The sequence below is a fragment of the Chrysemys picta genome, chromosome 5 (genome assembly GCF_011386835.1).
Source record: "Chrysemys picta bellii isolate R12L10 chromosome 5, ASM1138683v2, whole genome shotgun sequence".
In the NCBI taxonomy this organism is placed as follows: Eukaryota; Metazoa; Chordata; order Testudines; family Emydidae; genus Chrysemys; species Chrysemys picta.
The window spans coordinates 10374232-10402139 of NC_088795.1; the positions used below are offsets into that span (position 1 = coordinate 10374232).

Sequence of the window (27908 nt, forward strand, 5' to 3'; positions counted from 1 at the left end):
CTGCGCAATTGGAGTTTCACAGGGAAGGCCTCTGGCAGCCACTGACCGAGTGTTCCTGGGAGGAGATTTTCCGTCTCTAACAAAGGGTTTCTGTTCCCCCAGATCTCAGGCGCTCAGCAGAATGTGGGAGAGCCGAGTACTGATGGGCAGAGGGGTCACAGGAGTCACCGTGCGGCTGTGCAGCAGGTGCAGTGTCTGCAGTCACCAGGGGCCAAACCCTGCGCTCCAGACAACCCAGGCTAAGGCTCCCTGGATTGCCAAGGGGACTTTGGCTTGGGGAATCGGTGGCTGGTGCCTGTGTCCACAACTGGGATGTTGTCATGAGGCTACTCAATGGTCCATGAAGCGCCATGCGAGCACGGGGAGAATGGGCATTAAAGAGCGAGGCTGGGACCTCTGAGGAGCTGCTGCAGTCGAGCATCCACGGCCAGAAGAGAGACGATGGGAAACTCGCTTCGATGGCTGGCTACAGCCGCAGCAGCTGTCTCAAAGCTCTGCTCACGCTCTAGCCAACAGAGGCAGGACAAAGAGCCACCCAGTGAGAGCCTGCATTGCAATTCGCAATACGCGGTTTTTCAGTGGATTCTGCTGCCCTGACAGTCTATTTCCTGTAATGTGCACATCCAGCCTCCCTGGCTGACCTCAATGGGAGTTAGGTTCTCCGTGCCCACAGGACAGGGCTGGCCTTACCATGAGGCGAACTGAGGTGGCTGCCTAAGGTGCCAGACTGCGGGGGGCGCCACTAGGACCCAGAGTGTAGAAAATTGTGTCTGCTGGGGGTGCCTATGTATTCTCTCTGCTCGAGATGCACAGAGATGGTGGAGTGCTGTGCTGGAGGAAGGAGGGCACAAGAGACAGAACAGTCAGGCAGGAGAAAAGGTGAGAGGGAATAACAGAAAGCAGCAGGAGCTGCAGGAAGAGAGAGGCGGAGGAGCCTCTTGTTTACCTCTCCAGCACCCCCAGGAGCCTGGACTGATTAACACCAGCTTCTCAGGGAGCTTCCTGTTTCCTGCTGCTTCCCTGAACCCACTTGAGGAGATCAGGCAGTCAACTGAAATAGTAGGAGCCAGTTAGGCCCTTAAGACGCTGATATCTTCCCTACTCAGGCCCTGCTACCAGCCTGCTTATTTGTCCCCTTCAATTGAGTGTTGAGAGCCACTATAGCTAGCACAGAACAGCCGTCCTAGTGAAAGAAGAAAACACCCCTCTGGGGCAGCATTCAGAAAAAGAAAGAAAGCAAAGGAAGCTTTTCTATCTAAGCAGGAAGGAGCTCTCCTGAGATACATAGACACAAATGTTCACGGTGAACCTTCCGGCCCCAGTGAGGATGTGTGTGGTGAGGAGATGCCTGATCTTCCAGTTAGTCAGAGTGCAGGTGACCTGGCAGCTACTGCACCATCCATATCTCCATCTCAAATATATGTAACCATACACTTTCCTGAAGAAAAGTGTAGATCAGAGAAGAGTGTGGTGGAGATGCAAGAAACAGCTGCTGCTGAGTTTAGTTCCTTAAGTCTAGATGATCCAGGACTGTAGACCCACTTGAGCAGTAGCCTGAGGGACTTCCTTGTACTGCATGGCCCACAGCAAGTGAAAAACTTCATGTTCCCCAAAGACAATGAAAATAGAAGTTTCCATCCAACACATTACTGGTGTGAAATCTCCAATGGTGACAAAGTAGAGAGGCCATGGCTTATGTACTAAAAAATCCAGAATGCTGCATCCTGTTTTTGTTGCAAACCTTCCAGTCTAATGTTCCAGTCACATTGGGTTCTACAGGAACAAAGGACTGGAAAAATCGGGCTAGAAATCTGGCATGCCATGAGAAGGCAGCAAATCACCGGAGAGAATTCCATAGGTGGAAAGAGCTTGAGATGAGAATAAGGTTAAAGACCACCATAGATGATCAGCATCAAGAGAAGATTGCATCAGTGTCTCTTCACTGGCAAAATGTTCTGAAAAGGCTGGTTGCCATTGTGAGAATGCTTGCTACCCAAAACCTAGCACTGTGTGGCCCTTCAGATCAGCTGCATGTGCCAAACAATGGAAACTTCCTTAAAATTGTGGAGCTGATGGCTGAGGTTGATGCTGTACTCCAGGAGCATCTAAGAAGAGTCACCACCCAAGAAATGGACACACCCCACGACCTCAGAAAAACAATTAAAAATTAGATCATACAGTTACTGGCAACAAAAGTCAAACAGAAGATTATGGCAGATTTGAAGTCAGCAAGACATTACTCTGTTATTCTGGACCGCAGACCTGACATCAGACATACGGAACAAATGACTTTAATGGTGCATATTGTAACAACAACAGAACCTAGTGAAAATGTCCCTGCAATGGTGACTGTCAGAGAGCATTTTCTATAATTTATTGACAGGTTTCAGAGTAGCAGTTGTGTTAGTCTGTACCTTCAAAAAGAACAGAAGTACTTGTGGCATCTTAGGCCTGGTCTACACTATGAGTTTATGTTGAATTTAGCACCGTTAAATCGAATTAACCATGCACCCGTCCATACAACAAAGCCATTTACTTCAACATAAAGGGCTCTTAAAATAGATTTCTCTACTACTCCCCGACGAGAAAATCGATATCACCTGTTCGAATTAGGGTTAGTGTGGACGCAATTCGACGGTATTGGCCTCCGGGAGCTATCCCACAGTGCACCATTGTGACCGCTCTGGACAGCACTTTCAACTCAGATGCACTGGCCAGGTGTACAAGAAAAGCCCTGTGAACTTTTGAATCTCATTTCCTGTTTGGCCAGTCGAGCTCATCAGCACAGGGGACCATGCAGAGCTCATCAGCACAGGTAACCATGCAGTCCGAGAATCGAAAAAGAGCTCCAGCATGGAAATGTTCTCTGAGATCATGCCGTCGACCAGCAACGAAAGAGCTCATCAGAATGCATGGAAGGACACAGTATCACAGTACAGGAAAGCGGCCAGTGAACGTGAGGACAGGAGGGATGATTGAGACGATAGGTGGCAGCAGGAAAATCAGAGGACGCACCAGGAAGATCAGAGAAGGCACGATGCAATGCCGGGGCTACTGCGGGATCAAATGGACATGCTCCGGCGTCTGGTGGAGCTTCAGGAATGGCAGCAGGATCACAGAGTGCCGCTGCAGCCCCTGTGTAACCACCCTCCCCAAGTTCCATAGCCTCCTCACCCAGACGCCCAAGAACGCGGGATGGGAGGCTCCATGCACCCAACCACTCCACCCCAGTGGACAGCCCAAGCAACAGAAGGCTGTCATTCAACAAGTTTTGAACTGCCTTTTCCTTTCCTCCTCCCAAACCCCACCCGGGCTACCTTGTCAGTTATCTCCCTTTTTGTATAATCAATTAATAAAGAATACATGGTTTTTAAACGACTGTGACTTTATTCACTTTGCAAGCAAGCTGTGATCAAAGGGGGGAGGGTGGGCGGCTTACAGGGAATGAGTCAACCAAGGGGGCGGGTTTTCATCAAGGAGAAACAAACAGAACTGTGACACCGTAGCCTGGCCAGTCATGAAACTGGTTTTCAAAGCTTCTCTGATGCGCAGCGCTTCCTGGTGTGCTCTTCTAATCGCCCTGGTGGCTGCCTGCGCGTAATCAGTGGCCAGGTGATTTGCCTCAACCTCCCACCCCGCCATAAATGTCTCCCCCTTACTTTCACAGAGATTGTGGAGCACACAGCAAGAAGCAATAACAATGGGAATATTGGTTTGGCTGAGGTCTGAGCGAGTCGGTAAAGTGCGCCAGCGACCCTTTAAATGTCCAAATGCACATTCCACCACCATTCTGCACTTGTTCAGCCTATAGTTGAACAGCTCCTGACTCCTATCCAGGCTGCCTGTGTACGGCTTCATGAGCCATGGCATTAAGGGGTAGGCTAGGTCCCCAAGGATAACTATAGGCATGTCAACATCCCCAACAGTTATTTTCTGCTCTGGGAAGTAAATCCCTTGCTGCAGCCGTTTAAACAGACTAGTGTTCCTGAAGACACGAGCGTCACAGATTCATAGATTCTAGGACTGGAAGGGACCTCAAGAGGTCATCGAGTCCAGTCCCCTGCCCGCATGGCAGGACCAAATACTGTCTAGACCATCCCTGATAGACATTTATCTAACGTACTCTTAAATATCTCCAGAAATGGAGATTCCACAACCTCCCTAGGCAATTTATTCCAGTTTTTAACCACCCTGACAGTTAGGAACTTTTTCCTAATGTCCAACCTAGACCTCCCTTGCTGCAGTTTAAGCCCATTGCTTCTTGTTCTATCCTTAGAGGCTCAGGTGAACAAGTTTTCTCCCTCCTCCTTATGACACCCTTTTAGATACCTGAAAACTGCTATCATGTCCCCTCTCAGTCTTCTCTTTTCCAAACTAAACAAACCCAATTCTTTCAGGGTCATGAACCCTTCCCGGCCATCCCGCGTTGATGTTGGTGAAACGTCCCTCGTGATCCACCAGTGCTTGCAGCACCCTTGAAAAGTACCCCTTGCGGTTTACGTACTGGCTGCCCTGTTGTTCTGGTGCCAAGATAGGGATATGGCATCTATCGCCCCACCACAGCTAGGGAATCCCAGTGCAGCAAAGCCATCCACTATGACCTGCACATTTCCCAGATTCACTACCTTTGGTAACAATAGCTCAGTGATTGCTTTGGCTACTTGCATCACAGCAGCCCCAACAGTAGATTTGCCCACTCCAAATTGATTCCTGACTGACAGGTAGCTGTCTAGCTTTGCAAGATTCCACAGGGCTATCGCCACTAGGGCTGCTCTCATCTTGGTATTCTGGCGCTTCAGGGCAGGGGAAAGCAAGTCACAAAGTTCCATGAAAGTGCCCTTACGCATGCGAAAGTTTCGCAGCCACTGGGAATTGTCCCACAGCTGCAACACTATGCGGTCCCACCAGTCTGTGCTTGTTTCCTGGGCCGAGAATCGGCGTTCCACGGCACGAACCTGCCCCATTAACACCATGATCTCCAAAGCGCCGGGGCCCGCGGTTTGAGAGAATTCTGTGTCTGTGTCCATGTCCTCATCACTCTCATCGCCGCGCTGCCGTCGCCGCCTTCTCCTCGCCTGGTTTTCCAGGTTCTGGTTCAGCATAAACTGCATGATAATGCGCGAGATGTTTAAAATGTTCATGACTGCTGCGTTGAGCTGAGCGGGCTCCATGCTTGCCGTGGTATGGCGTCTGCACAGGTAACCCAGGAAAAAAGGCGCAAAACGATTGTCTGCCGTTGCTCTGACGGAGGGAGGGGCGACTGACGACATGGCTTGCAGGGATTTAAAATCCACAAAGGTGGAGGCTTTGCATCAAGGAGAAACACAAACAACTGTCACACAGAATGGCTCCCTCAAGGATTGAACTCAAAAGACTGGGTTTAGCAGGCTGTTGATTTCAATAAGGGAGGGGGGGAGGAAATGATTACAAAATAAATCTGGTCCACTCCATCTATCTTTTACATCTTAGGCTGGCAGCAGACGGTGCAGTAAGACTGCAAGCCATGGTCATCTCCTGGGTGCTCATCAGAAGATGGGAAATGATCTGGCTGAGTCACTCCCATCTCTGTATGATGACGATGGCTTACAGTCCTAATGCACCGTCTGCTGCCAAAAGGCAAGGAGCTGCTGCTGTGTATCAATGCAGTCCCACGTCTGCCAGCACCCAGGAGACATACGGTGACGGTCAGCTGTGCGGGCTCCATGCTTGCCGTGGTATGTTGTCTCCACAGGTAACCCAGGAAAAAAGGCGCGAAACGGTTGTCTGCTGTTGCTTTCATGGAGGGAGGAAAGGAGGGGGAGGGGGCCTGATGACATGTACCCAGAACCACCTGCGACAATGTTTTTTGCCCCATCAGGCATTGGGATCTCAACCCAGAATTCCAATGGGCGGGGGAGACTGTGGGAACTATGGGATAGCTACCCACAGTGCAACACTCCGAAAGTTGACGGTAGCCTCGGTACTGTGGATGCAGACCACCGAATTAATGTGCTTACTGTGGCCGTATGCACTCGACTTTATACAATCTGTTGTCTAAAATCGAATTTTGTAAAATCGGAGTAATTTCGTAGTGTAGACGTACCCAGAGACTAACAAATTTATTTGAGCATAAGCTTTCGTGGGCTACAGCCCACCTCATCGGATGCATAGAATGGAACAAACAGAAAGAAGATATTTATACATACAGAGACCATGAAAAGGTGGAATTAGCCATACCAACTGTAAGAGGCCAATCAATTGAGATGCGCTATCATCAGCAGGAGAAAAAAAACAACTTTGAAGTGATAATCGAGATGACCCATAGAAGGTGTGAGGATACTTAACATGGGGAAATAGATTCAATTAGTGTAATGATCCAATCATTCCCAGTCTCTGTTCAAACCTAAGTTAATTGTATCTAATTTGCATATTAATTCAAGTTCAGCAGTCTCTCTTTGGAGTCTGTTTTTGAAGGTTTTTTGTTGCAAAATTGCCACCTTCAACTCTGTCACTGAGTGGTTAGAGAGATTGAAGTGTTCTCCCACTGGTTTTTGAATGTTATGATTCCTGATGTCAGATTTGTGTCCATTTATTCTTTTGCGTAGAGACTGTCCGGTTTGGCCAATGTATATGGCAGAGAGGCATTGCTGGCACATGATGGCATATATCCCATTGGTAGATGTGCAGGTGAACGAGCCCCTGATGGCGTGGCTGATGTGATTAGGTCCTATGGTGGTGTCACTTGAATAGATATGTGGACAGAGTTGACATCGGGCATTGTTGCAAGGATAGGTTCCTGGGTTAGTGTTTATGTTGTATGGTGTGCGGTTGTTGGTGAATATTTGCTTCAGGTTGGGGGGCTGTCTGTAAGCGAGGACAGATCTGTCTCCCAAGATCTGTGAGAGTGAGGAATCATCTTTCAGGATAGGTTGTAGATCTTTGATGATGCGCTGGAGAGGTTTTAGTTGGGGGATGAAGGCAACGGCTAGTGGTGTTCTGTTATTTTCTTTGTTGGGCCTGTCCTGTAGTAGGTGACTTCTGGGTACTCTTCTGGCTCTGTCAATCTGTTTTTTCACTTCAGCAGGGGGGTATTCTAGTTTTAAGAATGCTTGATAGAGATCTTGTAGGTTTGTCTGTCTGAGGGATTGGAGCAAATGCGGTTGTATCTTAGGGCTCGGCTGTAGACAATGGATCGTGTGGTGTGTCCTGTATGGAAGCTGGAAGCATGTAGGTACGTATAGCAGTCAGTAGGTTTCCGGTATAGGGTTTTAAGCTCTCAAAACTGGATACTCTCATGAAAAACCACCTGGCCCTCCATACAGTTTTGGAACCCCAATATGGCCCTCAGGCCAAAAAGTTTGCTCACCCCTGCCCTAGGTTCTAGTGGCTGCTGCTGGTGGCCTCTAACCTCATTTGAAGATTTGCAAGGGAAGAGATGAAAAGCAAAGCCTGCCGCTGACGTGTTAACAGCACAGCACAAGGTCTCTTCCTTACAGAAAAGCAAAATCCTGCATATGTACAACTTTCCACAGCTTCTCCAGCCAGCTGTACATTCACCAGGTACCCACGTGTGTCCTTGCTGGCTGTTGGACTGCACCATGCCATGGGCTGTGTGTTGTCCCAGAGGTACACAGTACCGTGACACAGCAAAGACTACAGACTATTCTGTACTGAGTGCACGGCTCCCGGGGGAACTGCTTCATTTACACTCATTCTACAGGTTTTCCCAATGAAGTAATGTATACATTGAAACCTGCCCCATGTGATTCACTCACTCACTGTAATTAAGGATTCCACTAACCCAATGATTATAAGCCCTGCCAAGGAATTAAGAGGCAGTTTATGCACAAACTACTGGATGCAGGGCTAGGTGTCTCCACGGTCTAAGGTGCACACAATTGAAGTTAAATGGTATTTCACACTACCACCTAGTGTTTCCACATAGAATAGCAGGCAACATTCAATACCAGGATTTTTATTTTTTAAACCCACAATACCCCATTCAAACCAGGTTTAATTCATCGCTGGTGCTCAACTTCAAATGAAAAACACTGGCAGAAAACATTAAGGCGCAGTGGGAGGCAGTGGAGAGGATGGCTCTGGGTCCTGGAGTCAGTGTGTACAAATATCTCATATTTAAGTTGTAACCAAAAATAGAGAGACTTTGATGGCCTCATCCATTAATGAATTTTGAAGTCTCCAAGGCAAAATGGTATTTTAGGGCCAGAATCTGTCCCTCTCACTCTGTGAAATCAATATGGCTGCTTGCAGAGTAAGATACTGTGCAACATGAATGAGGAGGACAGACTCTGGTCCTTACTGAGAGCTCAGGGTAACAAACCTGACAGTGATGGCTCTTTTTACAGCAGACGTATAACATGTCTATTTTATAGCCATCATACATTGATATTTCTTGCAAGCCCATTTAACTGTACAATAAACTTATTGGCTAGCTGTTAAAACTCTGTGTCCAGCTTTTACTCAGCACATCCAGCTTTCCTTCATACCCGACTAAAATGAAAGCTATTTAACTCGGATCGATATTGTTAATATAGGAGCAGCAGATCCTGATTCCTTTACTCACACTGAGTATCCCCTTACTCTGTGAGCAGTCCCATAGGAATCAATGGGATGATACCATTGCCGTTTCGCATTCTTTTAAATCAGGCTCCCTTAAGGCGTTTTAAGTCGAGAATGCCGAAAAGAGTGAGACATCCAAAAATCCCAAGTCCCTTTTGAAAATCTTGGCTTATGATCTTGGCCCCCTGCCTCCTACACGGCAGAGCAACGAGGAGGCTTGTGAGGGGTGCTGATGAGTAGGTTGGGGAAGTAGGGGCACATGACAAAATCCATATAATGTAACAAGCCAAACTGGACATAGATAATCAAAGAAATGAAAATAACAAGGCAGACTTCCTTAAAAGAGACACTAGCACAAGATGAGAGCAACTATAACATTGCCATTTGCAGAAAAACTTTCCCATTTATAAGCAAGATATTTACATCTGGTGTCAACATAGCAACATAATGCTAGTAGGTCTCCACAGAAGAGCATTTCTCTTGCATCTTAGCTGGCTAGGCTAGAAGCAGACTGTGTCTTACTAAACAGTCATGCTAATCTGTCCGCATGTGATCACAAATAATTAACCAGGAGAATGGTCACCAATGTCACCAATACAAGATCTCTGCTCCCACTTTTTAAAATTTACATATTTGGAAGCTGTATTTTCAGCTGGTGAGCAAACGATTTGCTGCCAATCTGACTCAGAGATGCGCCCACACAGTGTGTGGGGTACGTTATTCCCCACCAAAAACCAGCCATACATTTTCAGGCTTGTTTTAAATTAAAGGAGACGAGCAAAACAAAAAGGAACAAAAGTAAACTCTCCAAGAGGGAGTACAGTGTGTGTCTCCTCTGCCACAGGTTGCATCTGAACTCAACACAACATGGCAGTTACTCCAGCCGGCTCCTAGGTGTTTGAACGTACAATCCACAGAAAACTAAGTCATGAGGTACATAACTGTAAAGTCCATCTGACATCATTCTCCACACATGTTCAACATGCCCATTGAGGCAGTGTGGGCATAACCAAATTGCTGAAAACAAACTCTGCTGCTGTACTAAGGTATTTCTGTTCCCTGATAATGCTCTGTCCAGGTATTTCTATCAAGCCCATAACCATGGAATCTAGGAATTAAAAACCTGGTCCAAAGCTCTGTGAAGCCAAAGAAGTCTTTCTATTAACTTCAATGGGCTTTGTATCAGGCCCTCAGAGAATTCTGTATGCAAAATACAGAAGGATTTGTATTCTCCAGCCCTTCCTTTCATTATACTACTTGAGTGTCTAAGGAAGAGATCGTTTTCCATTGTTAACACCATCTTCCCGTTGGGTCATTAGGACACGGTCATGGAAAGGTGAATGCAAAGAGATAATACTTCCTTTCTACTCTGAAGGTGGTGGGATTTTTCTGGGATGCGGGGGGAAGGGAGGGAGCTTCTAATCTGCAGAAGCCAAACTAGCAAAATCGCTGTGGAATGAAGTTATGTGAGAAAAATGATTATTGTGTATGCAGTGTGCTAATCACTTCACACAGCAGTGGGAAAACAAGGCTCTTGCTCCAAAGGGCCTTTATGAGAATATAATGGGTAAGTGGGCAAGGGTTTGAAAATCAAGGCAGTGTGTTTCCCGCTCCTTTGTCCGTATGTTCCCTTTTTGGATTGCAATCTCTTTTGGGCAGACACCTGTAATGTTTGTATGTCTGAAGTGCCTAGCATGCTTGTGGGAGCTGGAACAATAGCAATTGGGCCCACAGACAGAAAGGTGACAGTAGAGCTGACAGGATGGGCTTCCCCTGTCCCCCATCCAGCTGGAGCCAGAAATCACCCATGCCCCCCCAGGAGAAGGCGGCAGGGCCAGCAAATAGCTGCTCTGAACAAGGGGGGCCTTGAAGACAGGCTCTTGCTACTACCTCCAGCTATGCCTAGAGAGATTGGTATATCACATCTCCAGGAGATGGGAGCTGTTCAGGTGGCAGATATCTGACCAGCCATGACAGACTCCTGTCCCAATAAACAGCTGGCGACACCAGCTCACTGTGGCCCCCTAGGGAGATCTGTTCAGTATCGCAGGGTGCTGGCTGGCCATTAGAACAGCCCCCAATGATTGGCGAGAGGAAGGTGCAAAGGAGAGGAGGAGGGCACTGTTTAGACAAGGTAGTGGTATGGAATTGGCACGGAGCTAATAAAGAATATGCCTCTCTCTCATCTGGATCACTTTGCTTATTTGTTGCTCTCCTTTCTCGAGTCCTCCAGGTGTAAATCAGAGCTGGATGAAATTTTTCGTTCAAACCATTTTTTGACAAAAACTGGCCTTTAAAAAAAAAAAAGAAGAAGCCAGAATTTTTTGTGGAATTTTTGAAAAAGAATTTTTCAAATGTTTTGATTAAAAAAAAAAACACACACAAAAAACACACTTTTTTTTTCCAAAACCAAAAATACCACCCCCGCTTTATCTTCCTTCCCTGCCCCTCCTCTTCCAGTGGCAAAAAAGGAAAAGGGAGAGGGGGAGATACAAAAAAAACCACTAAAACCCCTCAAAATTAGGGGGGTTGGGTCAAAACATTTCAATTTTTTTCATGAAACAGATTTACCTTTTTTCAAACCATCACTAGTGTCAATTTTGTCTCCTTTGTTCTTTGGGTAGGGACCTTGTTCTGCTACCAGTCTGCAAAGGACCTAGCACCCTGTGGGTGCTAAATAAATAACAGGACATCAACCTGTATGTCTTCTCACAGTTATTTATAACATTTCCCTGGTACCAGGCATGGCAGCCTCTCTGAGCAGCAATGTTAACATTTTCCTGTATGTGTCCATGACCATCTGGGCGGAAGGCCTTTCAGCTGGGTTCTTCTTCTTACATGCAGCATGGATGTCGAACAAATGGAACCTGACAATATCACTCCCTTCAACGTGGCCCAAGAAAAAATTGGCGACATCAGGGATTTTCCATATGTCCGTCTTCTCATCATATGGAGGCATGAGGTCATCTTCAAATGGCACCTCCTCCCCATAGGGCCAAAGCTGTTCAGGAGCTACAAACTCGCCTTGGAGCTCCCGATGGCCACACTTCACCAGCCTGCCAGCGCTCTTGTTCACGAGAGGCAAGGCATCCAAGTCATTCACCAGAACATGAAAGTCACTTGTCAGCAGATACTGCGATAACACCTTGTCCAAGTCATTGGAATCACACATTACTAAGGTGCCCAAAGGACTGTTGTGCAAATAATGGATGATGCTCACATAATCTATTGCGAGCATGAATCTGCGATGCCAAGTATTCAAGCCCTTATATCTGGGAAGGTCCAGCATTTCATTCAGGCTCTTCAGGGAGCCTAACGGGTGATACTGGGTAAGGACTGTGAACTGCTTCTCGCAATAGCCAAGCAGTCTGACAACATACTTGCTCTGGAGAGCCTTCAGCATCTTCAGTCCATGAAGAAAATCTTCCTTCAGCTCTGAGTTGGCGAGCTGGGAAAGGGATACTTTGTTTTCCTTCCATTCAGAAAGAAAGACCTAAAAACAGCAAGAGACAAGCAAAACATTTGGAACCTTTTCTTACTGATCAGTAGAAGCTATTATGGACCTGCAGGAAATGGAATACCCACAACATGGCAAGCTATACGTTCATGCGACACAATGCTGTTAAATGAACAAGTTACACAATTACAAACTAGACTTCAATGCTACTGAAGTTATTAGGTGAGTCTTTGTATACACCTACATGTTACAGTGGAGTTACTGCTAGCTACACAGTACTGACATAATAATTCCTGCATATAGTATTTACGGATCTCTTGTGCTCCCCTCATGAGCATATGACATGGATTAAATGCAAATCGGCCACTACATCAAACTGTCTACAAGAGAGAACTTATATAGACCACTCTCTCTCCTGCCACCCTTACTCGATCTGAGGGCTTGCCTACACTACTGCTGCTGGTCGATTTAAGCTATGCGATTTGAGTTACGCTAGTAATAGGCTGTTGATTAATCGCAGTTAACTCACGCAATTAACTAAAAAAAAGTAATTGTGATTAACCACACTGTTAAACAATAGAATACCAATTGACATTTATTAAATATTTTTTGATGTTTTTGTACATTTTCAAATGTATTGATTTTTATTACAACACAGAATACAAAGTGTACAGTGCTCACTTTATAATATTATTTTTATTATAAATATTTGCACTGTAAAAATGATAAAATAGTGTTTTTCAATTCACCTCATACAAGTACTGTAGTGCAATCTCTTTATAGTGAAAGTGTAACTTACAAATGTAGATTTTTTTTTGTTACATAACTGCACTCAAAACCAAAACAATGTAAAATTTTAGCGCCTACAAGTCCACTCAGTCCTACTTCTTGTTCAGTCAATTGCTAAGACAAGCAAGTTTGTTTACTTTTACGGGAGATAATGCTGCCTGCTTCTTATTTACGTCACCTGAAAGCGAAAACAGGTGTTCACATGGCACTTATGTAGCTGGTGTTGCAAGGTATTTACGTGCCAGATATAACTTAGAGAATTTTTTCACTTCAAGGTCCCAGAAGCAAAGACAAGGTTTTCATCTCGAGGCCAAAAGACCAAAAACATCAAGACACTTGATCACGGCCTTGGATAGACCAAGAGACTACCTACACTTGACCAGAGCTCGGAGAGCCAAGACGCTTATGCTAAACATTCGTATTCCCCTTCATGCTTTGGCCACCATTCCAGAGGACATGCTTCCATGCTGATGATGCTCGTTAAAAAAATAATGTGTTAATTAAATTTGTGACTGAACTCCTTGCAGAAGAATTGTATGTCTCCTGTTCTGTTTTACCCTCATTCTGCCATATATTTCATGTTATAGCAGTCTCGGATGATGACCCAGCATATGTTGTTCATTTTAAGAACACTTTCACTGCAGATTTGACAAAATGCAAAGAAGCTACCAATGTGAGATTTCTAAAAGTAGCTACAGCACTTGACCCAAGGTTTAAGAATCTGAAGTGCTGTCCAAAATCTGAGAGGGATGAGGTGTGGAGCATGTTTTCAGAAGTCTTAAAAGAGCAATGCTCCAATGTGGAAACTACAGAACCCAACTACCAAAAAAGAAAATCAACCTTCTGCTGGTGGCATCCGACTCAGATGATGAAAATGAACATGAGTCAGTCCGCTCTGCTTTGGATTGTTATCGAGCAGAACCCGTCATCAGCATGGACACATGTCCTCTGGAATGGTGGTTGAAGCATGAATGGACATATGAATCTTTAGCGCATCTGGCACGTAAATATCTTGCAACGCCGGCTACAACAGTGCCATGTGAACGCCTGTTCTCACTTTCAGGTGACATTGTAAACAAGAAGCATGCAGCATTATCTCCTGCAAATTGTAACCAAACTTGTTTGTCTGAGCGATTGGCTGACGTAGGACTGAGTGGTCTTATAGGCTCTAAAGTTTTACATTGTTTTATTTTTGAATGCCGTTTTTTTTTTTTACATAATTCTACATTTGTAAGTTCAACTTTTATGATAAAGAGATTGCATGACAGTACTTGCATGAGGTAATTGAAAAATACTATTTCTTTTGTTTTTTACAGTGCAAATATTTGTAATAAAAAATAAAGTGAGCACTGTGCACTTTGTATTGTGTTATAATTGAAATCAATATATTTGAAAATGTAAAAACATCAAAAATATTTAAATAAATGGAATTCTGTTATTGTTTAACAGCACGATTAATCATGATTAATTTTTTTAATCGCTTGACAGCCCTAGTAGAAACATAACTCAAGTCGCTGTAGCTTAGATCTACTTACTGCAGGGTCCACACTACACTATGTCGACAACATTGCTTCCACTTCTCATTGAGGTGGAGTACAGAAATTGATGGGAGAGTGCTCTCCCATCGATTTGAGCGTGTCTTCACTAGTGAAGACCAGCCCTGAGAAGCATCATATTCCGCAAGCAGTGCTGTTGATTTCAGTGGCACTTCTTGCAGAGAGAGTAAGTTACCATTCAGTGTAAGTGAGGCAAAGTCTGACTCTATGAGATCATCTCCTCCATATTCTGTTTATGCCATCCATAGTCATCATAACTCTGTGTTTCTGTAATAATTATCTATTGTGGAGACAATTATCCCAGCATAAGCACTGATAATCAGCTAACACACCATGTGAACTTTTCCTCTTGGAGATCCACCTATCCAACATGATACTAACCTTTTTCACAGCCCCTTCACCAACACACTTCAGTTTCCTGACTTCTGTATTTATGGCTTCACAAGACAGCCACGGCGAGCAATTTTTCAATGATCCTAATCTGAAGTACCCAAATGGGCAGAGGCTGGAGTCCACGTCAGGCTGCCCGGTGGTGATGGAGACATTGTTGAGATGCATGTACAGAAGGAAATTCAGGAGCAGCACAGCTAGAAGCAGCAGCACCAACAAGACTGGAGGAATTTCCCTTCGGAGCAGCTCTTTTTTAACGTATTGGAGTTTTTTGTCCATGTTGCTATCTTCTACATTCTCTGTAATACACAAACAACCCAGTAAACACAACACTCTTTTGCGACAAGGAAAGACGGGAGACAAATGTTTGGGGGACTTTTTGTGAAACCCTCCCTCTCTAGCCACCCAAATCCTACATAAGATCTTTAACGAGACACCATCAGTGTGAAATAGAGTCAGCTGATTAAAAAAAAGAGGAAAAAAAGTCACTTCAAGCTCTACTCCTGCCTCCGCAGTCCCCTGTCCTTTTCTGTGATTTTTACAAACATAGGCCCCAATCCACAAATCTGCTTTGTCTAGGAAATGAAGAAGCTCTGCATGGACCCAGGGAGCGGAAAGCAGAGCTGCAGAGGCAGGGAGAAGGAAGGACTGATGCTGTCATCCTGGTGGGGTGCATGATTCCTCAGTGCTGAGACCACTCTTGGTACTGGTGCACTGTGGGGTATTCCACCACATCCAGTCTGTTACTTCGCACAGAGAACTGCTGTCAGACTTGCCTCTGTGAAATTGAAAGAGACAGGGACACAGACCACTTGAGCAGGGGACAGGCAGTAAAATTAAAATCCCAAGCATCCAGGGCCAGTATGTGCCTGAGAAGAGCAGAATCTGACTATTAACAAATAAAGAGACTTCGAATGATTAATTCAGTGAACTTTAGAATCAAACTGTATCTGAAATGCACTCTCCTGTGCCAGCAATCACAGAGCAGAGCATGGTTAGGTCCTGCTGCAAGCCCCTTGTAGTCCCTGAACCTAGGCTGAGCCTTATTCCACTGAGGTCCAGGGGGCCTTGGACAGGGGCCTGTCTGAAGAGATCAGTGCCCGAGATTGCTGTTACCTCTGCAATTCGGAGGGTGACAATATGAAGCATCGAGGGAACGACAAGGGAGAAAAGGCAGATTGCAAACATTCAACATACCAAATCCCGTCTATTTAACTATCCCAGTGCAGGAATCGAAACCTGAAATTCCCCTGGCAATATTTATTAACAAGTCACCTCAATACTGCAAAAGGCAAATCACTTCCCCCAAACTGAGCGCCACTACACAGGTCAAACAGGCCCCTGCACTTGGGAACAACTCCCAGCTCCCCACTGGGTCTGGGTTTCTTTGGGATCCATCAGGCCCAGGCGCCTACCGGGACAGGCTCCGGCTCCGGCTCCTCCCGTCCTGTCAGCCGGTGAGCTGGTGTCTGCACCGCGCCTGGCAGGGTGCCTCGGCCCCGGCCCTGCCCACTCAGTAACGGCCGGACATTAGGGTACCCCTGGAGAGAGGCTGTGTCTGTCACCCTCGCGAGCCGGCGTGACTCCGGAGTGACTCCGGCGCAGGCGCCTCACGCTGCGGGTCGGAGCGCGCACCGCACAGAGCTCGCGGTGCAGAAGGCGCCCGCCCCCGGGCCGGGACTCTCCTCAGCCCGGCTCCGGCCTTCTCCGGTACCGGGGAGCGCTGGGCCCGCCCCGGGGCCCGATTCCGCTGCCACGTGCTGCCAGCGCCCTCCCGCTTCCCCTCGCCGGGCACAGCCCGCCCCGGCCGGGAGCCGGAAGCCGCAGCGCCCGTGGGCGGGGAGAGCGGAGTCCCTCCCGGCGGCGCGGGAATGGCGGGGCCCGGCCGGGGATGTGGCCCCTCGGCCACCCTCTGCGTGGCGGTGACCGTCCTGAGCGCCGTGCTGCTGGCGCCCGGCCTCACCCAGCCGCACGGTAATGCCCCCCCCCCCGCCTGCCTCCCTCTCCTCCCCCCCCCCTCCTTCTTCCTCCCCCCCCCGCCTGCCTCCCTCTCCTTCCCCCCCCGCTCCTTCTTCCTCCCCCCCCGCCTGCCTCCCTCTCCTTCCCCCCCCGCTCCTTCTTCCTCCCCCCCCGCCTGCCTCCCTCTTCTTCCTCCCCCCCACCTGCCTCCCTCTCCTCCCCCCCGCTCCTTCTCCCTCCCTCCCCCCCGCCTGCCTCCCTCTCCTCCCCCCCGCTCCTTCTCCCTCCCTCCCCCCCGCCTGCCTCCCTCTCCTCCCCCCCCGCTCCTTCTTCCTCCCCCCCACCTGCCTCCCTCTCCTCCCCCCCGCTCCTTCTCCCTCCCTCCCCCCCGCCTGCCTCCCTCTCCTTCCCCCCCGCTCCTTCTCCCTCCCCTCCGCCTGCCTCCCTCTCCTTCCCCCCGCTCCTTCTTCCTCCCCCCCACCTGCCTCCCTCTCCTCCCCCCCGCTCCTTCTCCCTCCCCCCCGCCTGCCTCCCTCTCCTCCCCCCCCGCTCCTTCTTCCTCCCCCCCCGCCTGCCTCCCTCTCCTTCCCCCCCCGCTCCTTCTTCCTCCCCCCCGCCTGCCTCCCTCTCCTTCCCCCCCCGCTCCTTCTTCCTCCCCCCCCCGCCTGCCTCCCTCTCCTTCCCCCCCCGCTCCTTCTTCCTCCCCCCCCGCCTGCCTCCCTCTCCTTCCCCCCTGCTCCTTCTTCCTCCCCCCCGCCTGCCTCCCTCTCCTTCCCCCCTGCTCCTTCTTCCTCCCCCCCGCCTGCCTCCCTCTCCTTCCCCCCCCGCTCCTTCTTCCTCCCCCCCCGCCTGCCTCCCTCTCCTTCCCCCCCCGCTCCTTCTTCCTCCCCCCCCGCCTGCCTCCCTCTCCTTCCCCCCCCGCTCCTTCTTCCTCCCCCCCCGCCTGCCTCCCTCTCCTTCCCCCCCGCTCCTTCTTCCTCCCCCCCCGCCTGCCTCCCTCTCCTTCCCCCCCGTTCCTTCTCCCTCCCCCCCGCCTGCCTCCCGCTCCTTCTCCCCCCCACCTGCCTCCCTCTCCTCCCCCCCCCCCGCCTGAGCTTCCCCCCGCTCCTTTCCCCCCGCATGAGCCCCCCCCGCCTGGCCTGAGCTTCCCCCCCCCCACCGCCTGTCTCCCTCCTGCTCCTCACCCCCCAACCTGGCCAGAGCTCCCCGTCTCCCTCTCTCCTGGTCCTCCCGCCCCCCCCCCCCGCCTGAGCCCCCCCTTCTGGCCTGAGCCGCTCCGCCTCCTGTTCCCCCTCTTCCCCCCCCCCCCCACCTGAGCTCCCACCCCCAGGCTGGCGTTTACCCCCATTCTCCCCCCACCTGGTTTTCACTCCGTTCTCCCCCCACCTAACCTGCTCTCCATTCCTTTTCCCCCCTCTCCCCGATCTGTCCTGAGCCACCACCTGGCCTACTCCCCCCAGGCCTCCCCTGCCCGGCCTGCCCCGCATTCTTCCCTGCTAGCTGGCTCACTCCTGTCCAGTCTGCCCCCTATTTTCTTCTCCCCACATCTGCAGTTGCCATATGTCCCAGTTTTATAGGGACAGTCTGGATATTCGGGGCTTTGTCTTATATGGGCACCTATTACCCTCCACCCTGTCCCAATTTTTCACACTTACTATCTGGTCACCCTATCCACACTATCTTGTCTGCCCCTTGCCTTCCTCCATCACTTCATCTGCCCTCCCATTCCCTTTACCCCTACCTCGTATACTTTGCCCCTCTCAGTCCCTGCCTCCTTCTCCCTACCTCTGTCTGTCACTCCCTCCCCACTACCCTTTCACACTCCTCTCTCTCGCACACTCTCACACCCATGTATCCCCACCTACCCACCCTCTTCCCCCGCAACTCACTGTCTCTCCATCATAGGGTGACCAGACAACAAATGTGAAAAATTGGGACGGGTGTGGAGGGTAATAGGAGCCTATATAAGAAAAAGACCCAAAAATCGGGACTGTCCCTATAAAATCGGGACATCTGGTTGCCCTACTCCATCACTCTCACTAGGGTGACCAGATGTCCCAATTTTATAGGGACAGTCCCAATTTTTGCATCTTTTTCTTATATAGGCTCCTATTACCCCCCACTCCCGTCCCGATTTTTCACATCTGCTGTCTGGTCACCCTAACTCTCACTCTCCTACCACCTTGCTGTGTCCCTCCCCCAGTTTCAGAGGTACTCTGTCTGTTCTCTGCAGTAGCACTCCCACCCTTGCCTGGATTGGGCTGGGGTTGGTTTTCCATTCTCCTCTCCTCCCAAACATGTTTCACAGCTAGAAATGCCTGCCTGGTTTAGAGCAAAGCTCTTTGCTTGGCCACACCACAGACTGGAGCTCCATTGGGATCATCCCCACCTAGACGTGAACCTGCAGGTTACTGCATGTGGGTGGGCCCCTGCTTCTACGTATAGCCCCATGGGATTTTGTAGTAGAAAGAGAGAACCTGGAGCATAGGGCCTGGTGTAAAGCCGGAGGCCTGAACCAAAGTCAGCAAAAGTCAGGCCCTGCCATAAGCAAAGCCTTGCTTACAAGTTCACTGTCTGGTACATGAACTTGGCAAAGACATGGTGAGCCATTGCTATAACACAGGCATGCCTAAGAACAGGGTGGATTTGATTTAATCTTGGATTTCTACATAAAAGTGCATTCTTGTTGGTTGTTATAACCTTGATACATATTCTTCACAACTCAGAGGTAGATATAGGTTTCATTTTTAGAAGGTACACACTATACATGTTAAAAGTGATTTATTTTGTAAACTTTTCAGATTAGTTTTACAGCTATATCAGAAAATGAATGAATGATTGGTTATTTCATTAACCAAAGGTAATTGAAGCAGATATTTATGAAGTCATTGGGAGATGAACTATCTCCAATTCAACAGGTTAATCCTTACTATTTGGAGGATTTTCTAGCCACGCTGTATTAGGAGGAGAACATCAACAGACAGACATTTAAATTGTTTTATTTAATTAAAAACAACGTTCTGTATTCTGGATTTTTTTCTTCAACAGCAAACATATAATATTTTAACAAAACAAGCATTTGAATTTAGTTAAACATTCAAGTTTTTTTAAATCAGGTTTGTTTTTGTTAAAATTGTTTTTAACTAAAATAGTTAAATGAAATATTTTGTTTAAAAATTGACGGTCAGACAGGTCAACATGAGAAACTTAAAATATTGGCTTCTGTAGCTAAATCAGTTGTCTTCACCTTCATTTTCCTGTTTGTTCATAATCTGAAAAAGAAAAACAAGCTTTCCTGCTTTTTCAGGACCCAAATGATTTCTCAATTTGGACTGAATTAGTCCAAAGGAAGAAAATATTCTTTCTACACCGGCAGAAGAAGCTACTGCTGTTAAAAGTGAGATTATCACTTCAACAGTTCCTGAATCCAAGTGTTTAAGTGACTTCCACCAGTTCACTGGTGTAACTTTCTTTAAAACATCATCAGAAAATATATATTTCTTGAATGGTTCACCCTTAGCTCTGAAGTTTAGTATAGTTGGCATTATGAAGGGATGATTGCTGAATGTCCATGTCATAGCCAACTTCTCTTCTTCAGCAGTTAATGTTTGACCTGGTATGGAATATTGAGAATATTTGCAAGAAAATGACCTGGAGATAGTGCTTGTCCCATTTGTTTTTTTAATGCATGTGATTTAACTGTCATTGCATATTTCTCTTTTTAAGATCTCAGTTCCGTCCAAATTTCAACAGCGTCAGCAATAAAACAGCTATTTCTCTGCATTCTGTTCAAGGCTACAGAAATAGGCTTCAGGCAGCATGTGTTCAACATCTCTCTTAAGCCCAATGTTGTGAACTTTGGCTGTGACAGTGCCATCTATTTTTTCACAATTTTGTTCACAAACTGTCATCAGATTAGGCCAGTTCTTGATATAGTGCTCAAAACAGTCCACTACTGATTTCCATCACGTCTTGTGGGCGAGTTAGCTTGGTTCCTCCCACTTTTTTCAGAGCAGCTTCTGCAAAGTGGTTGTTACGGAAGTATTTTGCAATTTCAACAACATTTAGCCTTTATTTCTGGAACACTGAAGTCTTTGGCTAGGAGGCTCATCAAATGAGCACTGCAACCGTATGTTATCAGCTTAGGACTCTCTTCAAAATTTCTTCTCATCTTGGATACATTTGCAGCATTGTCTGTGACCAAGCTGAGTACTAGACATTTGATTTTTTTTTTCAGTTTGTTTGTAAGTATTCTGTTCTTCTTGTAAGTATTCTGCTGTGTGTGTTTTTCCTGATGTATCAGTTGCTTCTGTAAGGAAGGCATTCCCTTCTTCTGTTGTCACACAAGCACATGCAACATGATCATTGTGGACACTGCTCCACCCATCAAGACTCAGGTTAACAATTTCACCCTCTAGACCTTTTGCACACTGCTCAATTTCTCTTTCATACACTTTATCCAGCAGTTTGTCTGCGACATCTGCTCTGTTGGGTGAACTGTATCCTGGTCTTAATGACTGAACCATGTTAATGAAGTGTGGGTTCTCAATCATACGGAAAGGAGAGTTTGTTGCATAAACAAACCGGGCAATTTTTTCATCAATTACCTCTTTTTGTAATCTGCTGGTTCTTATCTCAAACTTATCTATGGTTGTTTCTGGATGATGGAGATTTTTTTTTTCTTTTCTCACCTCTATATATTATTTATTTATTTAAAAACATGTTTGCTGTTAACAAGCTTGTTAACTCTGGAGACACAAATCCACAGTTTGAGAACTGCAAAACTAAGCATCTCTGATGGTTTCTTCTAGACTGAGCACTGAATCCCATTGGGTAGATAGAAAGATTAACCTAAATAATCTATATAGAAGCCCCTGCAACCCCCCAATTGGGTCCCAAATCCATGAACTATTGGAACTAATTTTCAAAACTTCCTAAACATTACATGAATATATTGTCTCATACTACAGAATTTGAATTTATAATCCCTATTCCATGATGAGATATCTTTGAGCTATAATGTTTCTTAATTAAAACAATCTTTAGATAGGTTTTTTCCTCAAAAAGCATTTTAACCAAAAAATCCGATTTAAATTTTAAAAATCCAATTTTTTTTTTTTTAAATCACTGATTTTTATCCACTCTACCTAAGAAGTACTGGGCACTTGGTATTCATATAGACACATTCCAGAAGGCTAGTATAGGTCCACCCCAACACAGAGTTATGGCATAAATACAGTCCTGAGAGATGATACAGGACCACACCGACCCTGAGTAAGACAAGGACGGCAAGGCAGGGTGTTGGATGAAGATGTTTTGTTTAATCCAGGCGGTACAAGGTGTAGGGTCAGGAGAGTAATACGGAACTTGTTTGTATCAATGTATGAAAGAGAAGTCATAGAAGGGGCACTTTTGTTCCGCCTAGGGGACAGCAGAAAGTCCCACTCCTGATTGAGCTGGTCCATTGTCAGAGGCATACATGTGTTATTGTACATGTAGAATCTATGAGGCACTAGGACCGTGCTTCGTCGGCAATAGGGTTACCATATGTCCGGATTTTTGGTTCTCAAATCCCCGTCCGGGGGGAATTGCCAAAAAGCCGGACATGTCTGGGAAAATAGGAAAGGGTCTTGGGGCTTGGGTCCGGGCTGGAGCCGCTCGACCGGGGCCCGAGCTGCTCGGCCAGAACCGGGGCCCGAGTCGAGCTGGGTCGGAGTCGCTGGGACCGGGGCTGGGGGTGCTCGGCTGCTGGCCGGAGCTGCTCGGCCGGGGCGGGGCCGGTGCCCCGGGGCCCGAGCCAAGCTGGAGTCGTTAGGGCCGGGGGTGCTCGGCCAGAGCTGGGGTTGCTCGGCCGGGGCCAGCGCGCTCGGCCGGAACTAGGGCCGGCGCCCCAGGGCCCGAGCCGGGCCAGAGCCTCTTGGCCGGGGCCGGCTGGCCGCCGGAGGGAGCTGCTCGGCCAGGGGGGCCGGACTGGGCCACGCCTCCTCATGCCCGCCTCAGCTTACCTGCTGCCTCCCTGTTTCAGGCTTCCCACGAACATTTGATTCGCGGGAAGCAGGGGAGGGGGAGGAGCAGGGGGCGGAGCATTCAGGGGAGGGGTGGAGTTGGGGCGGGGACTTTGGGGAAGGGGCGGGGTTGGGGGCGGGGCCCTGTGGAGTGTCTTCCCTTTTTTTAATTAAAATATGGTAACCCTAGTCAGCAATAAACCGGGCCAAGCGCCTTCACAACTGACCCAAGTCTGTGGTTTTTCTGGGTAGTAGCTGAGGGGTGAAAATATTACCTATCAAGGTCTGCTGAGCCAGCTGTCTGCAGAGGTGGGGCGGCACGCAGTGAGAACACACACATATGCCAGCTGACAACAGGTTCTATGCAGTGACAGAATGTGAAGTAACTCGCAGGATCAGGGCCCCAGAGCTCATCACTCAGAAGAGATTCCCATCCCACCCAAAACAAAATGGGACTTTGTATGTATGTAGGGTCTGTCTTCTGATGATTAGATTCCTGGAGGAGAGCACCCAGTTTGCGGGGAGCTCAGAGGGAGCAAGTACTACCCAGGCACTATCCCTCTCTCCTGCCCCCTTGCTACATTTGTGGGTATGTCTATACTGAAACTAAAAGGTGTGTTCTTAACTCAGGACTGCCTGCTTGGGTTTTAACAGCAGGGAGGACATGGCAACGTGGTTTTTAACTCGGGCTTAACTGCATTGCATAGGGCACAAAAATTCTCACATCCCTGAGCAACATAATTAAGCCAACATGAGCCCCATGGTAGACAGCACTAGGTTGATAGAAGAATTCTGCCGTTGACCTGGCTATTGCCTAATGGGAAGACGGATGAAGTACTGTGGTAGGAGAATCCCTCCCGTTGCTGTCGTGATTGTCAACACTGAAGCACTACGGTGGCTCTGCTGTCGCATTTGAAGTGTAGACACAGTCCTGATCTATACCTAAATATTAGCTGGACCTAGCCACCTCACTTAGGGCTGTGAAAAATGCTGTGGCCTATGTGAGGTAGTTAGGCCAACCTCGCCTCCACTGTAGACACAGCCAAGTTGACAGAATAATTCTACCACGTCTTGGCGAGATGGGTTCTGTATATTGATGGGTAAATCCCGTCTTTCGATGTAGGAAGTGGAACAGCTTCAGCGCTGTATCTGTGCCGCTGTAGCCGCATCCCTTCAGTCTGTACGCCAATGGTGAGCACTCTTGTTACCTGCCCAGTCTGATTCCCCAGTGGAATAATAGTACTCCGGAGCCACGCTGAGGTGGAAGTAGGGCTGGAGAGATGGCTTCTTTCCCATACAATTTCTGTGGTGCGTAGATTCTCAAGTATGAGCCACTGTAAATAGGTGAGGATTGGTAAGGCTGCAATATAGTGTCTACTGAGCTGTCATCATTCTGTTAACAAAGTTGCTTTATGTCCTGCAGTGGGTTGTGCAGACTTTCCCCTTTCAAAATATTAACATACGCCTTTCTCTCCATTTCTGCATCAGATTTATCCAGAAGGAGACCCTTAGGGCTGAAAATTGATCAGGCTTTACTGCTGGTGCACAATGAGTTGATCCATGAGAACTTGACAGTCTCCTGGCTTTCTGATTATTGTTACCAGGTAAACAGCCCTCTCCCTTTGTATGCTATGTAAGGTTTCCTTCTAGGGGAAGGCAAGACTATGGCACTGGACCCAGGCTCAGATTGCAGCTCATGTAGACAATCCTGAGCTTGTGGACACAATCTAGCCAACTCAGGTAGCAGAGAAGTGAAGTCACAGGAGTGTGAACGTCATTGTGAGCTGTACAATCCTGCCCAGAACCCTGGATAATGACTCATGGGGCTAGCCCCTGCGGCAGTGTGCGCTGCCACACGCCTTCACCGCTCCAGCACCTGAGCTAGCTAGATTAAAGCTGGGTTGCATCTGCAGGCGCTACAGTCACACCCTGTGACTGCAGTGTAGACAGACCCAAAGACTTGTTCCCCTAAGGGACTGTGGAAATACTCGTGTTTTGAAAGTCCTAATTTTCTGTCGCTCAGGTTTTTCAGCTAGTTCTTGGATGGGCAAAGGATCCATGTCATAGACGGTGGGGAAAGGTGGACATCTTCCATGCTCCCCACAGCCTCCAAAATCTTCTCCCCCGACTCCTTTATCGCCGCGTGAACCCTGACCCCATTCTGGACCCTCAGCCAGTGAATCTCAGATATCTATGGGACTCATACCCTCAACAATGTCTTGAGGGAAAGAGCAGCAGGATGCAAAAAAAGGATAGGTCTTTCCTTTGGATAATGAGATTGTCCGTAGTTACAGTGCAATTATAAGGATTTCTTTTTAAGTTTGAAAGGTGTATAAACCCTCATGCTTTAGGGCATAAGCTAACCACCGATGACTGGTGAGGGGTTAAGAAGAAAGCTCCCTTATGGTCAGGTTATTCCATAATTACCTCCTTCAGGCTTTCTTGTATCTGCCTAGTGCTAGCAGACTAGGATACTGGGCTAGCTGCTCTGATCTGATATGGCATTTCCTGTGTTCTTAGTGGAGTGTGTCTGGTGTTTTTAAATGATTAACTTTCCAGTATTTTAATTTATTCCTGTTTTGTAGTTTGTATTTAATCTGTTGGGTTTTAGCCCTTTTGAAAATCCCACCTTGAGTGCCTAACTTTAGGCTCCTATTTTTGAAAATCTTGGCCAATAATTCTTCCTCCAGCCACAGCTCACAGAAATGTTACCTGCTTGCTGTTGGACAAGCCAGGCTTCCTTTGTACTCCTCTTTGAATTAAAAAAATAATAATTTTGCTCTACCTAGTAAAATCAAGTAGGTTTTTTGTTTTTGTAATCCTTCATCTGTCCTCATTTTCTAGTGCTTGTATCAAGATCTGGTATCCGTCCCAATGAGCAACACGTCGGGAAAGCCCAGCATTGTAGCAGTAGCAGTGGATTCTCAGCATCCAATCACCCTACATCTCAATGGCACTGGGGCAGGCAGAGAGCTTCCCAGGTTTGTAACTGATCTGAAGATAATGTGTGTTGAAATAACCCACTAATGCTTACATTTTCTGTCACTTGCCAGCCACGGTCCCTAAAGTCTGTGGCCTCCTCACCACAGTTATTACTGAGCATTTGGGAAGCTAGATTTGCAATTTAATCTTCATAATACCAACAGTATAAAAATATAATTTGTTACGATAGTGCCTAGCTCAGCCAATCACAAGTTGCACCCCGTAGAGCTATGTGCTGTACAGACACACATAGAGGCAGAGTTTAAGGCCAGAAAGGACAACCAGATCATGTAGTCTGGCCTCCTGGATATCACAGGCCACTAGATCCAACAACAAAATCAGACCAAAAGTCTATGAAGTCATGGTTCCCGCTACACAGTCAATAGCGTAAGAAGTCATGTGACATACGAAGGGTGGAGTGGATCAAGGGTGGGCTGGAGCGATCAAACGATACATGGGGAAGCCAAACCAACGCTGACAGGAGAAGTGGCTTTGGGAGCTGCTCGGTGGCCAATCAAAGAAATGGCTGAATGAACAGTGCATTGAAAGCACCAAATCAGGGAGCAGGAGCCAAGCTGCAGGAACTATGGCAACGCAGCTAGAAGACCTCACCAAGTAGGATAAAAGAAAAATCTGGCCTTTACAGCCCCTGTCTCCTTTTGTATGTGCAGAGAGAGGTGGTCACTGCAGCCTCACTGCAAGGAGGAGCATGGGCTGTGTGCTTCCCAACATGCCCCTACCCTTCTTCCCATAGCCCTTCCGTCCTTTCAGCCCACCTCCCAGCTGACCTACCCTGTAGTCCAGCAGTCCCTACCACAGTACCTGCAGGCAGTAGCGATGGCACAGCAAGTCCCAGCACAGGTTCCCTTTCCGTCTCCCTTCATTCTTTGCAGGATCCATTACCATTTTGGAGAATTTGGAAACTATTCGCTTGTGGTAAAGAGCTTCGCTAGCAGCACCAAGATGATTTCCTGTGACATAATCATCAACGAAAGTCCTGTCAACAGCCATCTCCGTACGTAACGCTTTATTTCCCCCTTTCCTTGTGTAAACCAAGTTGTTGGTTTTTTTTCTTTCAGGAAATCATCTCATTAAAATTCGCTTTAGCCCCCTTCCTAGCAAATCCTTGAGCCTAATGAACTCCCTGCATCCACTCCCTGTGCTCCTTCACCCATGCCACAGAGCATCTGTTATCCATTTGGCCCGAGCAGTTAGCTGATATTCAGGGGTCTTGCAGATTGTTCCTATTAGGAGGAGGAATTGATGATGAAGTCAGGTATTTCTTTGATGTGATCCTGTTTATTTACAAAGAATGTACAAAGTCTTATTTCTCTGAACACAGTAGGAATCAAACAGCATGAGGCAGTTTCTTTGCTTAGAGTCCCAAGCCTCTTTCAGCCAGCACTCTACCCAAACATTCTCTCTCTTAGCTTTTTTTCAGAGTCATGCTACAGGCGCATCTCTGCCTGCATCTAGGCTTCCTTGCTACCTTCTCCAGGACATGTTGTGTTTTTTCTGCTGCTTCTAACACACAGACACACAGCTGCAATCAGATCAATCCCCTGCCTTTGTGATGAGACCTCTGGGAAACCCCTTGGACTATATGGCCCAGGCTTGCATGTGGCCCAGTCTTTGGGAGCTAGTTTTCCATTGGTTTAGCTATTACTGAACAAAGGGCCATTTTATTTTTCCCTCGTTTAGCCTGAATAGAAGGCAGCTATCAAACCCAACGGCTTCAAGGTGGTATGATTGCCCAACACCCATCATAACATATCTCTGAATTAAATACAGTGACCCCCAGTAACTGCCTCCACTACAGTTTTGTCCTTCCTTCTTTCAACTCTGCCTTTCCCTTACTGCACAGCTTGATTTCTCTTCCCTGATGGACTCCCTCACTTACATCCTTCATTGCCCCTTCTCTGGCTTCGACTCTCTCTTCAAATCCACTCCTCTTCATGTCCCTGCCTCCCTTTTGGCCAGAGATTCTGCAACTTAGGGTATGTCTACACTACGAAATTAGGTTAAATTTATAGAAGCTGGTTTTATAGAAATCGGTTTTATACAGTCAATTGTGTGCGTCCCCTCATAAAATGCTCTAAGTGCATTAAGTCGGTGGACCGTGTCCACAGTACCGAGGCTAGCGTCGACTTCCGGAGCATTGCACTGTGGGTAGCTATCTCACAGTTCCCGCAGTCTCTGCCGCCCATTGGA

General features: G+C 47.6%; 2 protein-coding genes across 3 annotated transcripts in view; one reads left to right on the forward strand and one right to left on the reverse strand.

The window, feature by feature from the left end:
• Positions 1–6083: 6083 nt before the first annotated feature.
• POMK (protein O-mannose kinase) lies at positions 6084–16335 on the reverse strand. Its single transcript, XM_008173559.4, has 3 exons — positions 16167–16335; positions 14743–15050; positions 6084–12052 (listed from the first exon to the last, which is right to left on the reverse strand). Exons 2-3 carry the CDS (start codon positions 15028–15030, stop codon positions 11279–11281), a joined length of 1062 nt encoding a protein of 353 aa, XP_008171781.2. The 5' UTR covers positions 15031–15050; positions 16167–16335; the 3' UTR covers positions 6084–11278.
• A 125-nt stretch (positions 16336–16460) lies between these two features.
• HGSNAT (heparan-alpha-glucosaminide N-acetyltransferase) overlaps positions 16461–27908 on the forward strand; it is a 34218-nt gene continuing 22770 nt past the window's right edge. Inside the window, exons 1-4 of one of the 2 annotated variants that reach the window (XM_005283957.4) lie at positions 16461–16725; positions 24204–24319; positions 25560–25696; positions 26591–26712. In XM_005283957.4, the coding sequence (XP_005284014.2) occupies positions 16623–16725; positions 24204–24319; positions 25560–25696; positions 26591–26712 (478 nt within the window). In that variant the 5' untranslated portion in view covers positions 16461–16622. The remainder of the gene's footprint in view (positions 16726–24203; positions 24320–25559; positions 25697–26590; positions 26713–27908) is intronic. The other variant, XM_005283958.4, reaches the window with a different exon arrangement.